Source organism: Ovis aries, chromosome 2, assembly GCF_016772045.2.
Source record: "Ovis aries strain OAR_USU_Benz2616 breed Rambouillet chromosome 2, ARS-UI_Ramb_v3.0, whole genome shotgun sequence".
Taxonomy (NCBI): Eukaryota; Metazoa; Chordata; class Mammalia; order Artiodactyla; family Bovidae; genus Ovis; species Ovis aries.
Window position 1 is genome coordinate 28,003,902 of NC_056055.1, and position 16,520 is coordinate 28,020,421.

General features: G+C 43.3%; 1 protein-coding gene across 1 annotated transcript in view; it reads right to left on the reverse strand.

Moving 5' to 3' along the window:
• Nucleotides 1–5,454: 5,454 nt before the first annotated feature.
• The window catches only part of FAM120A (family with sequence similarity 120 member A), a 118,238-nt gene continuing 107,172 nt past the window's right edge, over nt 5,455–16,520 (reverse strand). Inside the window, exons 16-18 of the mRNA XM_015093026.3 lie at nt 14,422–14,563; nt 13,707–13,803; nt 5,455–7,369 (exon numbers count right to left, since the gene is read on the reverse strand). Of these exons, the coding sequence (XP_014948512.2) occupies nt 7,058–7,369; nt 13,707–13,803; nt 14,422–14,563 (551 nt within the window). The 3' untranslated portion in view covers nt 5,455–7,057. The remainder of the gene's footprint in view (nt 7,370–13,706; nt 13,804–14,421; nt 14,564–16,520) is intronic.

The following is a 16,520-nucleotide window of genomic DNA, read 5'->3' on the forward strand; positions in this document are numbered from 1 at the left end:
GCTACAGGCAGGTTCATTCGAAGTGGAACCATTTACACTCAGCTCTGACTGGGCCATTTCCCATCACTGTTCTGGGTGTCGAGAAAAAAGAAACACAACACGCAGAGCTAAGTCACACCCAACTAAGGGTCTGGGATGGTGGAGTTCCCCTCATGGTTTCAGAGACCCTTGGACAGAGCACAGTTTGCACTTACCAGGACAGCAGCATGCAGAGTATATCAGCTTCCTGGGGCTTCCTTGTCAAGGTACTACATTGGGTGACTTAGGACCACTGAAATGTGTTGTCTCAGGGTTCCAGAGGCCAGAAGTCTGGGATCAAGGTGTCAACAAGGCCATGCTGCCTCTGAAGGCCCCAGGAAGGGTCTGTTCTAGGCTTCTCTCCAGCTTCTGGTAGTTTCTTGGCTTTTGGTAGCATTCGCCCAGACTTCATATCGTTGTGTTCCTTTGTGGGTGTCTGTTTCTGTGTCCAAATTTCCCCTTTTTATAGAGACAACAGATTTGTTGGGTTAGGACTCACCCCACTCCAGGATGACATCATCCTAACCTAACTAATTACAACATCCCTATTTCTAAATGATGTCCCACTCTGAGGGACTGGGGTTTAGGGCTCCAACATATGAAACTTGGAGGGACACAGTCCAGCCCATAGCACAAGGTAAAGCATCTGCTGCTGCTGCTGCTGCTAAGTCGCTTCAGTTGTGTCCAACTCTGTGTGACCCCACAGATGGCAGCCCACCAGGCTCCGCCGTCCCTGGGATTCTCCAGGCAAGAACACTGGATTGGGTTGCCATTTCCTTCTCCAGTGCATGAAAGTGAAGTCGCTCAGTCGTGTCCAACTCTCAGCGACCCCATGGACTGCAGCCTACCAGGTTCCTCCGTCCATGGGATTTTCCAGGCAAGAGTACTGGAGTGGTGTCTAGTGCAGAGCTATTGTAGCCTTGTGTACAGGCCAACTGGTCACCTGTGGCCCAGGCTGTCTACAGCAGCCAACAGGACAAGGAGCACAGGACAAGCATTCAATAGCCTGGGCCACATAGGGAGGGCAAAGACAGGGCTCCAGGCAAAGTGGCCTCTGCAAGGGTCACTCTACCAAGTGGGGATTAAGGACTAAATGACTACATAAATTTAGTAATTCTCAGGAAATTTTGAGGGTAGAATAAGTTCCCTGAAAGCGAGAGCTACATCAGGAAAGAACTGGTACCCAGTGTACCAACACACTCTCTCTGAGGCCAAGTATGAGAGGGAGGGTGAGGAGGGAGGTGTCTGAAACTCCCTTTGTCCTTACAGGTGATTGTATGGATAAGGGTACAAATGGTGAATTATTTCTTAAAATTCTTGCCTTGGCCTGGCATTTTAGAATCATAAAAGAGCCACGACATTAGACATTCTTTTGACAATTAGAAAATGGTAAACTGAGGGCAGAGTAAACCTTTGATTGCTGGCAATCAAAGCAATGCAGATGAAAACCAGAAATCCATCTTCTGCATCATTCTAGCAAAGAGTCAGGGTCTGGCCAACACCAAGGACCAAGACAACCAGCCCTCACTTCCCACCTTAGGCAGTCCTTTTGGTAAAATGCTAATCACCTGTAGGGTTTGCATGCCTCCCAGGCTGTGACCACCTGGAGACTGGTCACAACCTCCGAAGGGCCACCAGCGTGCCCAGAACACTCACCCTGCAGCGCTACTCTTCCCCCTCACTCATGGATCCTCTGCATACATTACTTCCTTCCCTGGGCTCAAGCCTGACTGTGTTCTCCACAGACCATTAACCTTCTCATTCCTCATCCCAGAGGTCCTCCCTGCCATGCAACCATCACCCCATTTTATTTTCCTCATCTTCTTCTCTGTCATACTTTTATCTGTACATATGTATACTTCCCCCAGTCCCCAGTTGTAAATGCTCTCAAAGGTAGGGCGCTTGCTGCCCTCTTTGAGCCTCCAGGCCTAGGGCAGTACCCAACACAGATCCTCCATCAATACTGGAGGATGCTAAAGTAAAGCCATGTCCAGCCACACTCGGCAAGCAGATATATCACAGAGCAGCCACCCATGGAACTGTGGGGCTATGGCAGAATATGAAACGTTAGAGAGCCATAAAATTTTTCTAGGTAGGGAGAAAATGTGACAAAATACATATGATGATTTTGTTATTTTCTGTAAAAAAAAATTATACGTTGCATGGAAAAAGGAAAGATAAAGGCTGAAAATTAACAGTATGGTAATTAACATATTAACAGTATTTTGGCCACCTGATGCAAAGAACTGACTTTGGAAAAGACCCTGATGCTGGGAAAGATTAAAGGCAAAAGGAGAAGAGGGTGGCAGAGGATGAGATGGTTAGATGGCATCACTGACTCATTGGACATGAATCTGAGCAAACTCAGGGAGATATTGGAGGACAGAGGAGCCTGGAGTGCTGCAGTGCATGGGGTCGACTTAGCAACTGAAATACAAAAATCAGTAGAAGCTGTTTTTTCAAGAAGAAAGAAAGGGAAAAGTAACCGTCAGCCTAGGAAAGTGTGTGGATTGCCTAGGGGTCAATGCCAGGATCAGAATCCAGCTGCCCTGAGTCCCAGCTTGGCCACCCACAGCTGTTGGCTCTTTGCATATCTCCGGATGCCACGCAGGCCGTCCCTGTGACTCTTGATGTGGGACAGTCGGCTAGCCTATCCCCAAGAAAGCATGGGGTCCTCAGTAGCCCTTTGCTTCCTAGGCCTGCCCCTCTCCCTTCTCCAAAACACAGGGTTCTTCTTCAGTGGGGAGGACCTGCTCCAGAGAGGAGAAACGCGGGGCGGGGGGGAAGGAAGGGTTGCAGTTGTCATGGTGGGGAGCTACCGCTGGCATCTGGGGGCAGAGGCCAGTGGCACTAAGAATACAACCCTCCTCGAAGAGAACCTCGCCAGGTGTTTGCAATGGACACTGGATTAAAAGTGCTCCGGGTACAGAGTCAGGGGAGCCGTATAACGAGTCCTCCCTGGAACTGTCCTTCTGTAAAACGGAAGCCCTCCCTGCTCCCCAGTGTCTCACAAAACGAGGACTAACAAGGACGGGGAACCGGGAGAGGGGGCGGCGGGGGGCCGTACAGTGGCCCTTGGTACTGTGGAACAGAGCACGAAACGAACGCAGAGGAGCTCAAACCCAAGTCCCTGAGGAATGGTGGGGCCAGCACGACTGACCAGACAAGAGTCAGGGAAGTGTGGGTGTTTCCTTTATTTCCTCCAAATCTCAGAGCCACAGTCTGTAGGAGCATAGGGTTAACGGTACACCCGTCAGGACCAGGGCTTGCCTGGAACAGATTAGCTCAGGACAGTGCCTGGCCAGCCCCGGGGACCGGGGACCGGGGACCAGGGACCGCGGTCGGTCTCACAGAAGCCCAGAGCCCCTGGCTATCGGGAACGCGGTGCCGGCGCCCAGCCCCAGGACAGGAGGGGTTTTCTGCGATCGATCGGATTCCAGGAACGAACTTGAGTGCTGACCGTGTGGGGAACCCCGGCCCAACCCTCGCGGTCCCCGAAGATCCGGTCGGCACTCTGAGCGCGGATTTCGGTCCCGGTGCACGCTGTGTAAATACCGAACCGGCCCTCCCCGGCTTCTAGCGGTCGCCTCGGGCCTCGCCTAGGGAGAAGCAAAGGCTCGCACCGGAACGCGGGCCCAAACTCGGGAGAGGTGCGCGCGCAGTCAGCACAGGCCAGCACCCGCCGACCCTGCCAAGGCCCCTCCCCGCCCCGCCCCACGCACGGCCCCGCCCCGCTGCACGCAAGGCCGGAAGCGCGCATCCCGGGAGCGTCTTCCTCTGACTAGGAGGGCGGGCGGGGCCCTGAGGCGGCCCGCCCCTCTCCGCCCCGGGGTTCCGCGCGGTAGGTCCAGAGCGCGCGCCCGCAGTCCCTGTATTCTTGATACCGAGTCTTCTAACATCGCTCCTCCTCCCCACTGCTCCTACTCTCCCTTGCGACTCCTCCCCTCCTGCCCACCCAGTGGAGGCGGGGACGCAGCCCCACCTCCCCGCCAGGCCCGAAGAAAAGATTCCGGAGGAGGAGGAGCCGAGAAGGGACTCACAGACCACCGGGTGTCTGCAAGGCTCCGGGAACAGGCTCGGACGGGCACAGACTCAGATCCCGTTTCCACCGTTCACTAACAGTGTGGCCTGCAATAAGTTAAAAGTCATCTTTGGTGGTGATAATGTCATACTGATAGCACTGTTGTGAACATTAAAGAATCTGGAAAAAAAAAAAAACCTAGAGTAGTGCTTCTAAAAAAGCATGTCCTATTTTAGTATCATCATTTAAGATATTATAACCTGAGAGGTTTGCAGTAGATGTTCACAAGGACCAATAATATGCATTAAATGCCTGCCATTCGGTGCTAAGCACTCAGAACTCGATGACGTAAAAACATATGGAGAAATGAAAGAAGGGACAAATTTGCCACTCACAATTCCAAATGGTTTACTAGATAACTCAAGCATGACTTCCCACTCTGAAGGCTGAAACACGGTGGCTCTTTCAGAGTACAGTACAGAAAGGAGTACTTGCCTGCTAAGTCGTGTCCGACTCTTTGTGACCCCATGGACTGTAGCCCACAGGGATCCTCTGTCCATGGGACTTTCCAGGCAAGAATACTGGAAAGGGTTGCCATGCCCTCCTTCCTCCAGGGGATCTTCCCCACCCAGGGATCAAACTCGCATTTTTTAGGTCTCCTGCACTGGCAGGCGGGTTCTTTACCACCAGGGCCACCTGGGAAACCCATGGAAAGGGGATGGGGCTGGCCAACTTTACAGTGAGGAGACCTGACAACACTAACTCAGTCAGCTGATTAAGGTCACCATCAATGGTGATAAGGAATGCTAATTTTACACAGCCTACCCCAGTCCATTCATGGGGGGAAAAAAAAAAAAATCAGACAACAGTTAAGGTACATTTGACAAAATATCTTGCTGCTCCTCAAGGTTGTCACAAGGTCACCAAAAACAAAGTCTGAGACCCTGTCACAATGAAGAGCCTAAGGAAACATGACAGCTAAATGTAACGTAGTAGAACAAAAAATGTAATGTGCTAGATGTAAACAGCTAAATGTAACGTGCTAGAGCAAAAAAAGTGCACCAAGTAAAAACTAAACAAATACAGTATGGATTTGGCTTTTTAAAAAGTGGTTTAATCAAGATCAAATGTATTTCTTCCTTGGGCTTTTTTTTTTTTTAAGTTTAAATTTCTATTTCTAAGCCTGCTCTATCAAAGAATGTCTTTTTTGTAATTATGAAATTCAGGCATCAGCATCAACATAACTTGCACTTTGGCAACACATGTTCCTTTAGAGAAAGAAATGGAATTAACTTGCAATGGGCAAAATACTTCTAAATTTTGGTTATTTGACTAAGCTCTTTAGTAGCTGTTTCAATTGGCATTAAACCTCAGTAAAATGGATGTTCTTACAAAGAATTTAAAGCCACAACATCTTTATACTAAAAGAATAAAGATTTTTATTAAGCATTGTAAGTTGCATTCAATAGCCTTCAGATACACCACACCACAACCCATCTACAATCAGTCAAACCCAACAGCAGTTCATTCTTGCACAATCCATGAGTTAGGGCAAAACTCCCTTCAACTTACAGTAAGATCCTACTCAGGTCTTGCGGGCAGGGATTGGGGAATTACATCTCATTTCTGATCACTAATGTGTGATGAAGAGCATCAGGAGAATTATATGAAAACGAATAAGAAGTGATTCTGATTTCAAAGTACATTGTTTGGAAACATTAACAAAAACATCAAAATGATATAAGTATACCTGCTTCTACTAAATTCTTGATGGGAAAGTTCTCAAGAACAAGCAATTTGTTTCCTGCTACAGAAGGGGGGGTTGTTTTTTTTTTTGTTTTTTCTTTTAAAGATCAAAGGGATTTTTTTTTGTTTTTCACAGAATTTCATATTTTGCTAATATGAAGGCATAAAACAGCAACAAAGAACAATAATGCATACAGCAGTGAATACACCAGGGTAATGTTGATATTTGAAACAGCTAGATAATTTGGGGGGTTTTAGAATAAATGCAACAGAGGTCAATAATCACAAAATTTTAAGGTTAGAGCAAGATCAGTCAATGACTAAACAGAGTTAACATCTTTTATAGGACTATTACTGATTATTAGCATTTTTGTTTTGCAAATGGGCACATACTGGTAAGAATGGAAGAAAGGACAATAACATGCATAATATTAACTACACACTTTAAAAATTATGAACCATGCAGAAGTTTAGCTCAAGTAAGTAGCACTAATGGTCTACATCCGATTCAAAACCACATAGTTCATTGATCACAGATGCATGGTATTAAGTCACGAAAAGTTTCAGAACACATTGTGTTGATTTTGAAAGGTCATTTGCATCTTCTATGATTTCAACTTTATCTCCATTTAACTTGCTTGTAAAGTATGTATGATGTACTGTATATTTAAAATCAGCAGAACGGCAATATTACTCTATAATTTTTTGTTCTGATAGTTGCACTTTTTTTCTTAACACAAAAGAACCACATCAACAGTGATGAATTTTAAGTAAGAAAGAAAAACTGTGGTTGTGCCTTATTTCTTTCATAATCATAAAATCAAAGCCTTAGACAAAGCTTTCTTGTGAACAGTAATGCAAAATCAAAGATAATGGCATACATATGGTGCCAAATGCTAAAAATGATATTTTAAGCTATATATACTTAAAGACTGCCAAAATTTGTTTTCTTTATAGTTCAAGAAACACAACTATAGGCTTTTGTCATTAACCAGTTTAAACTTTGTGTGTACTTCATTTTAAGTGTGGGAGTCAAATGCTCTTCATTTTCTTTCTCTCTTTTTGTTTTATTGTAGCATTTTGACTACAACTGGTTAAAACTAAAAATGTGTTGTTTAAATCTCTGATATCAAAGAGGGATCCGAATTTCCAAAGTCCTCATTTTTCTCTTACGGAAAGGAAAAAATGTACATAACTGTAGGCTCTCTTTCTCTCCAGATATTCCTAAATCCTTACCCTTCCAGCATCCTTCACCCTCTATAAAAAATAAGTTTACTCTTCTTTCTTTAAGACAGCTGCCTCCAGAGCATCAGCTCTACGGCAAGCACTGTCTGTACTTAGTGCATTTAAGTGAGGATTTGTATTGCACGTCTTAGAGTCATTGTTCAAGGCACTTTCCGAGTGGCTGGGGGCCCTGGTGTCGCCCGCGCTCCCGTTCATCTGGGGAGCCGGCTTCTCCTCAGCCACCGCTCCGTTTTCAGCCAGGGACCCGTCTGAAGACATAGCGGAGGATTTAGATTCCCCGGATCTCGACTTCAGTTCTTTGGCCACTTCTTCTGCTGAAGCAGCATAGGGAGGCTTGCCCTATTAAAAATGAAAGACAGCAAGCAATAAGGCAGTGTTTGATAAACAGTGGGAGAGAGGAGACACCAACTGAGGCCTGGTGACTCACTGCAGATTCAAGAATAGAATGCAGTGAATGTGTGGCTGTGTCCCTCACTGTACGTACTCTCTACCCTATGGATATTATACACTATAATATACTCTATGCACTCTATTATATACTCTATATATTCTCTATACAGTTGATCCTTGATCAACATGGATTTGAACTGCCCAAGTCTACCATTATATGGATTTTTTTTCAGTCGATACGTACTATAGCCCTAAATGAATCTGCAAATGCAGAACTGTGGATATGGAAGAAGGCTAACTATAAAGTTCTGTGTGGACTTTTGACTGCATGTTGTCAAGGGTCAACTTCATAATCCATATACACTCTATAATACATATGCATTCTATATTCTATGCTCTATATCTGCTCTATTCATTCTGTTATGTACTCTATCCACTCTGCAGTCTATATACAGAGTAGAACTGGAGGTACCTGTCACCCTTGCTTTTAGAGACACCCTCTTGTACACCAGGGGTTATCATGTTTCCTATCTGGGCTCATTTTCACACAGTGTCTTCTCATTTTAGTTTTGAATTCTGCAGTTCGGAAATACTCATGTAAACTTTTCTAAACGTCAATACTTCTGTCATTCTCTAGGAACCTTGAGGAAAGTAATTACTATAAAAATACAGGAGGGCCAAAAGGAAAGAAAAAGAATACTGACAATTTCAAGTAGGTGCTTTCAAATCTCAAAGCCCTCACTCTCTTAAGGAAAAAGTCCACTCCCCAGACTAAACACATACTTGGTGCAGCATTGCCAGTGGTGATGGAGCAGTGCCCTCACAGATGCCTGCTACAGGAAACGCTCCGTGGGGACTGCTCATTAGGGGACCGCCCTATAGTTATGAAGGATGCAGGGAGACTAAGAAGGAATGACAGCCTGCAGCTGTTTGGAAACAGACACACTCTCTCTACAGCAAATTCTTCCATAAGCCCAGACCACTGCAAAGAGTCGCCCACCACTATAAGCACCATGAGCAGGGGGCAGCACTGCCTCTTGTCCCACTGACATAGCCTCTCAGAACTGCCCCATCAGGATGGCAAGAACAGAGACAGTGGGGCCAGTGACTCAGTAAACAAGGTGCCAGTTATCATCCGTCCTTCTCAAGGGGCAAGGGTACTACTTTCACTTAAAATGAGCAACAGGAAGTACCACGGTGAAGCCACACATTACACCAATAAAAGATGGAACAGCATCCCCAAGGACAATGAAATACGTCAGAATGGCACGCCAGTAAATGATTAAGACGTCTTCCTTTGATTTTAAAACAGGCTATGACAGGACAGGATGAACAGGAACACATATTAACCCAGGAAAAGCCATCAAGGGAGGTGAAAACCTTAGGGAAGAATTAAAAATAAAAGAAAAAATAATTCCAGAAAGGAACACTAAACTAAAATAAACACCGCTAAATAAACATCATATAAAACCTGAAGGCTAAAGAAGAAAAATTTTAAAATCAGAGACAAAGAAAGGGAAATGTGGGTCAAACTCACAATGAGAGCCCATTTTACACCCACGAGGATGGCTAAACTCAGTAACAGAGAGTAGCAAGGGTTGCCATGGATGTATATAGTATTGGAATCTTCATACGTTGCTAATAGGAATGGAAAATGCAGTCACTTCGAAAATTTTGTGGCTCCTCAAATGCTTAAACACAGAGTTACCATATGACCAAGAAATTCACTTTTACATATTTACTCAAGAGAACTGAAAATGTGTCCATACAAAAACTTGCAAAGACTACAATTAACAGTGTTCTATTATATATTTAAAAGTTGCTGAGAATATCTTAAAAGATACATTCCCATCACAAGAAAATGAAATCTGTAATTATGTGCAGTGATGGATGTTTACTACACTTACTCTGGTGATCATTTTGTAAATACAAGTATCAAATCATTATGTTGTATAAATGAAACTGATATAATATTGTGTCGATTATATCTCATTAAAACTTGGGGGAAAAAACACAAAATATATGTGTTCTGTATATATGTGTTCATAGGACTGAAGCGACTTAGCAGCAGCAGCAGCAACATTATTCATAATAGCAAAAAAGTGGAAACAATCTAAACGTCCATCAACTGATGAACAAGTAAACAAAATGTAGTACTATCTAGACAGTGGCGCATCACTCACAGTAATAAAGAATGAAGTCCTGGTCTGGGGCACAGCAGGTGCATTTACATGGTATGTACAGAGGGCAAGTCCAGACAGAAAGCGGATCATCAGAGTCTACGAGGGTGGGGTGTGACTGCTCATCAGTAAAGCTTCTTATGGGGTTTCTTTTGGGGTGATAAATGTTCTGGAATTAGTGGTGATTGCTGTATGATCTTGAGAATACACTGAATTGTACACTTTAAACAGATGAACTACATTAGTATATGACTCACATCTTGAGACAAAAAGGAATCCAGAGTATGCCAAACACTGAAGACAGAGCACCAAAGATGAAAAGAGACCAAAGCAAAAGAAATGAAATGAAAAACAACTAATTCAAGAAAATTTTCTGGAAAAAAAAAAAATTGAAATTGTGCTTGGAAACAAAGTATTGCATACTGAGTGCAATGACCCAAGAATGACCAGCACTAAACTTCAGCCAAAAAAAAAAAAAATGAAGGGGTTTGTGGCGGGGGTGAGGTGGGGGGGGAGAAAACAATTTAGGCATTTAGGTCAAAACAGCAAATGACTTCAAAGGGAAAGACAACTCAACTATTATTCATCTTTATTAGTCATAAAGCAAAGCTTTATGACAGAAGAAAATCATATAACATTCGTAAAAGTCTCTTGAGAAGATGTGAACCAATATTTCTAATTACTGGGAAAATAAACTACTTTCAAATTAAATACTGTTTTCCTAAGTCCTCCCTAGGAACTCACTAAAGAAAAGAGCCTCAGAGGGACAAAATGGAACAGCAGCCTCAAGGCTTATGGGGCACAGGACATAAAGTTATCTACAGACCCTGGATAAATGTAGCTGAAAGGATAATGTACCTTGGACAATGTAGACAGTAGTAGCATGGCTACTTTTTAAAATGTGAGAATGGTGGGGGGAAATCGGGGAAGCATATACCAACACTTTAATTGTTTTCTGTGATTGTGCTGGTGATGGAAGTATTAGCTATTCCTCAAGGTAAGAGAAACCCAAGTAAGATGGTAGGCACTGAGAGAGGGGACCAGAGGGCAGACAGACTGAAACCACAATCACAGACAACTAGCCAATCTGATCACATGGACCACAGCCTTGTCTAACTCAGTGAAACTAAGCCATGCCGTATGGGGCCACCCAAAACGGATGGGTCATGGTGGAGAGGTCTGACAGAATGTGGTCCACTGGAGAAGGGAATGGCAAACCACTTCAGTATTCTTGCCTTGAGAACCCCACGAACAGTATGAAAAGGCAAAAGATAGGACACTGAAAGATGAACTCCCCAGGTCAGTAGGTGCCCAATATGCTACTGGAGATCAGTGGAGAAATAACTCCAGAAAGAATCAAGGGATGGAGCCAAAGGATTGAGGGCAGGAGAAGGGGATGACGGAGGATGAGTTGGCTGGATGGCACCACCAACTCGATGGACATGGGAATGGGTGGACTCCAGGAGTTGGTGATGGACAGGGAGGCCTGGCATGCTGCGGTTCATGAGGTCACAGAGTCGGACACGACTGAGTGACTGAACTAAACTGAACTGAACAGACTGTGTATACAATGTGGGATGAAATAAATGATGAGTTATGGGATGTTCTAATTTAATCATTCTCTGGGTTATTAGGAACGAAGATTCTCAGGAGGGAAGAAAGGACATACTGACATAAATAGTAAACGTTAAGTCAAATTCCTAAAATTCTGAATTTGAATTAGAAGAGTCAATTTAATTGGGGTGGGCGGGAACAGCAGATTACATGTATATATGTTTCCATGTGCATTGTACATGAGTGTGCATGGGTACACCTTTCCCCTCTAGATCTGTTCATAGGAAAAGCCCAGAAATGGTGATTTGGTCTAGAAGAAAGAATATACAGATGCAACAGAGATGAGACTAAATAAAAGTCTTATAGTCTTCAGTTTAAACTGGAAACATCAGTGTGAATTCAAGAGAATCCTACCTTTAAAAAATATAATAAAAAGCATATCATTTGTGTGTGTGTTTATATATATAAAGAAATAGGACTGTGTGTGTCTGTGCACACAGAACACTAGGAACTGTGATTGACACTGTGGCCACTTATGTCCATCAGGGAGTGCCCTTACTGTGGTCTTGAAATGCCGTTTCTCACTAAAGAAACCAAGAAACAAAGAGAAATGACGGTCACTGGTTTGCTGGGCTGGGTGATACACCAGACAGGAAGTTACTGAAGACTAGAGGTCACAGCAAAGGGTCCCAGTGGCCAAGGACAGGTGAGTTGAGCTACAGAACCATGTGTTGATCTATAGCTTTCCTGAAGGGCTGTAACACTGAGGCACCAGATGGAAAGCGATGGGAAGCATCTCTTTATAAAAATACCCCAGTAAAGAAAAACAAATGACGGAACCAGAGTATCTTCATTTTGCAATCTGCAGCATATGAACGGATCAATAGGTTCTGACACATGAAAAAAGATAAGCAGACAGGAAAGCACAGGAGCCCACTGCAGTCTTGCCACAGGGACAAACCGAAGTACAACGAAGCATCCAGATCCAGCTACTAGTGGGCAAGAAAGGTCAGAGTCACACAAGGAACAGCACCGTGAGTGTGCACTCAGCAAAAGCCAGGATCCTGAAGGTGAAATAGCCTGAGTTGTCCTTCAGTTGATAAATGAAGGAAAAAGGGAGGAAGGGAAACCTGTTGATTCAGAGAGACTTAGAAGACATAGCAAACTAAAAAAAACTAATACAATTCATCAAGTGTCTAGGAAGGCACATATGAGCGATAAAAAACCAGAAAGTGACAAGGGAGAAATCACAGAGTGTAAAACTCCAGGGTTGTGGTTATGTTGTGCAGAGGGAGGCAGGAGGTTAGTGTTGTGACTGGGCCTGTGAGGCTCTCAGAAAGAGCTGGGAAAATGCTGTTCATCACATGGGTGATGGCTACACGGCTATTTGCCTTATATCTCATTAAACTACATTTTGATATATGTGTGTGTGGTTTTTCGGTATCTAGGTTTTATAATGAAAATAAAAGTGCTTAAGCAATATAGAGATACATATTTCCCACTACTCAGGAAAAGCCCTTGTACCCACCAAGGATGACCGTAATGAAAAACCAGAGGCATTTTATAAGACAAGCTCCAGGCTAGAGAAGAAAGAAAGAAGTTCTCCTCCTTCTCATTAACCTGCTGAGAGACTGAGAGTACCTCTGGCTCAAAAGAGCATTTTGATGAAGGCTGAGGATGGTCAGGGTGGGACTACAGGGGAGCCAGAATGAGCTGAGGACCTCCCCTTTGCTGGATGCTGCACAGCTAACAGGGGCTGCCTGGACCTGTTTTCAGGCAAGAGACTGTTTCTGTACTTGACTTATTTGATGTATTTCATCAAAACGGAAGCTATCAAGATGCTAAGATCACCTGGCAAAGGCAGAAGTTTTATTTTCTCTTGGCCAACTATTTCCAAATAAGGACTATTAATTAATAAATGAGTCACACAAGGGTACTCCTCTTAATGTTTACAAGGATGCTATGAGAAAAAAATTGTGCACTTTGATTAAAGCCATAATTCAATAAATGAGACAACGTAATACAGTGTTAAGGTTGATTGGTCTTTTTAAAACATCATTCTCAAGGGCAAATTAATCAGAATCCAGGTCCTAAAATGGAGTGTCCAGAGCAGAAGAAAGTTCTAGCTCTTTCATGAAGACAGACATGTGACTTTATTTTCTCATGAGCTGATCCTTTCATGGAAGAACTAGTCAAGATGGTGGAGGAGGGGAAAAAAAAAAAAGCACTGTTCTAGCATTTACAAAGTCACAACTTCTTTTTAAATCCTAAATGTGATTTACCTAAATAATATAGATAGCATTAACAGCTTCTGGATTATTCTCAGCTAAATTCCCAGGGACAGCACGCGAACACGAGCTCACACTCTTTACCCCAAACGATGCTAAAACGGTCTGGGCTTGCGGGAAGGTGGGTTTGAAAACCACCACGTGCCACTATTGGGTCAGAAGGCTTCCAGCGGCCCCCTCTCTGGTCAGGGGCCCTGAAACACTGGCCGGGGCAGAGCAGGCGCCCGGCAGTGAACTGGCACTAGCACTGCGTGGTGCTATTACCTGAATCGCACCCTGGTTTTTATAGCCTCTGCCATAGTACCTTCCACCTCTTCCAAATGTTCGGATCACTGGAGTGGAAATAACGCCTCTTGGACGCCTAAAACACATAAAAGAGGACAAAAGCAAACAGACTTGTATCTGTTCAAGGTAACATTTAAAATAATATCAAATGGATTTAAAGGTGTCTAGTCTATGCTATGGAGAAGGCAATGGCACCCCACTCCAGCACTCTTGCCTGGGAAATCCCATGGACGAAGGAGCCTGGTAGGCTGCAGTCCATGGGGTCGCTGAGTCGGACACGACTGAGCAACTTCACTTTCACTTTTCACTGTCATGAATTGGAGAAGGAAATGGCAACCCACTCCAGCGTTCTTGCCTGGAGAATCCCAGGGACGGGGGAGCCTGGTGGGCTGCCGTCTATGGGGTCGCACAGAGTCGGACATGACTGAAGCGACTTAGCAGCAGCAGCAGCAGTCTGTGCTATAGGAAGCACAGACTTTAATTTCTGGATAATTATTTAACAATGGTTTAAATAATTACATAATGTTGCATATATTACTACATATTACTACATATATACATATGTAGTAATCCTACATAACCACTAAGAATATATTTAATGATATAAAGATGTTACCAGTAAGCATATAATTAAAGTAACAGGTAAAAGGTTGGTTTTATTTACACAAATACATTTTCATTGTTCAGAACTCACCCTCTTGCTGGTCCTCCAACAGAAACTACCTGCAGGGGGAAAGGCCCACGGCCTCCTCGGCCCCGTCTGCTCCCAGCCCAGTGGCCAACCACAGTGCCAGCTATTTCTAGCTTCCCTCCCTGAGAAGGTATAGGTTGGATTCCTGCACAAAAGTAGATGAAAAAAATCTTGACAATCACAAAAACAGCAAAGAGAAAAAAGCAAGCAATTTCTTTTCAAATGTGGTTTCTACTTCATATGAAGCCCTTTCTCTTCCTTTGTAAAGACTTCTTGTTTATTAAGTGAACTACCTTTGCACAAAGGTTTTAATTGATTTTAATGATTTTAAGTTGTCATTAAAAATATATCTGAAAGTAAGACAACTGTGTTGGAAGAAATCACAACTGAAATTAAGTTATGGCTGAAAAATGAGTACCGCTATTAGGCAGAAACAGATCCAATAAAGTACTGGGTGTACATGGCACACCTTCCACATTATCAAGATAGAAATCTGCAAATTCAAATGTTTTCCTCTTTGGGTAATTACTTAGACTTTACTACCTTAACCAAACATTACAGAAATTAATCAGTAAAGCCAGCCTGTTAACTCTTATTGTGTTATTAAATGATAATTTCCTTAGGCAGGGTCACAAATATTCCTTGTATTCACTAATTGGTAGCATGAATATTCCAAAGTTTTCTAACTTACCTAAGAAAATGCTTAGACAATTAATTGATACCAAAATTTCTGATATAAACAAAACAGAACCTCAAGCATCTTCTTTTCTGGGAGATGGAAAGGATTATAATAAATTCTCCATCATCCTGGTGTTAGCCATGATCATTAACAGCCAGGTAGCTCTGTCCAACAAAAGCTACAAATAAGTCTTACATTTTCTAGTAGCCACATTAAAAAAGTAAAAACACAGGAAGTAAATATTAATAACATATATTTTATTTAACCCAATATACCCAAAATAACATGTAATCAATATAAAAAACTACTAATGAGACATTTTGCATTCTTTCTATGTTAAGTCTGTAAAATTAGATGTGCGCTTAGGACACAGCTCAGTTTGGATGAGCCACAGTTCAAGTGCTTGAAAGCCACATGTGGCCAGCGGCTACCATACTGGACAGTGGAGATCTGAATTCCAGACACAATTTGGTAGAAGTTGGGAAGCACGTTCCTATTGTCATTTCAGACTAAACCACTTCTGATAGAGCAATGTTCACAGTCAAGACTCCTCCCCAACCCCCAATAGTATTTTATCACAACTGCAGGCCAGCATGAGTTTCCAGGCAAGGGTTGCAAAAAGCTGAAGCTGATTGTAAAGCAGAGAACACACATTACTGTGCACTGTGTGATGCACAGTAACATGAGGAAAGCACCCTGGAAAGCCAGGAAAACTAAGGGGAGGCAAGAGCAGGCATGCAAGTCCAGCAGAAGAAAAGTGGCTTCCACAGCTACAGAGAGAGGGCAGCGTTCAGCCAGAAGAGTATTACTATTACAAAAGATGTCTCTAGTAGCTTCTGTAAGAACCCAAGTAACTCAACTGGAAAAATATTTCTGATCAAGAAAGGCTTGCCTATCCTAAAAGTTCTTCAAAACTGTATTTGAGTAATCCTATAACACAGACTTGACAGTCAGGTTTAGATATGCAGTCCCAAAATGAGGCATTTATGACAAAGTTACAAGTCATGGGCTTCAAAGTACAGCAAAATCACAAGATAATATTTCAAAACTCAGGGTTAAGACTTTTTCTCACCCTCACAAGCCTAATATGAATAAGAAGAGAAGCAATGGAAATTTAAACCAGACTATTAGACTTTCCTTTACTAATATTTCTCTGAAACAAACTATGAAAAACTCTTTTATGCCAAGAACTGTACAATGCCCTTAGATTCTTCTACACAAGCATGATCCTCTTTACCTAGAGAGGGCTGTTAGAGAACACGAAGGCAAAAAAAACGTCCCCAGGAATGAATGGGCAACCTGTCTATCATAGGAGGCAATGATTAGGAGGCAGGTGCACAGAAGGGCTGTGTGTGGACACAGTGGTCCCGCTGGAAGACAGAGATGGGTCAGAGCAAAGCTGCCGCAGAGACCTGGGGGAAGG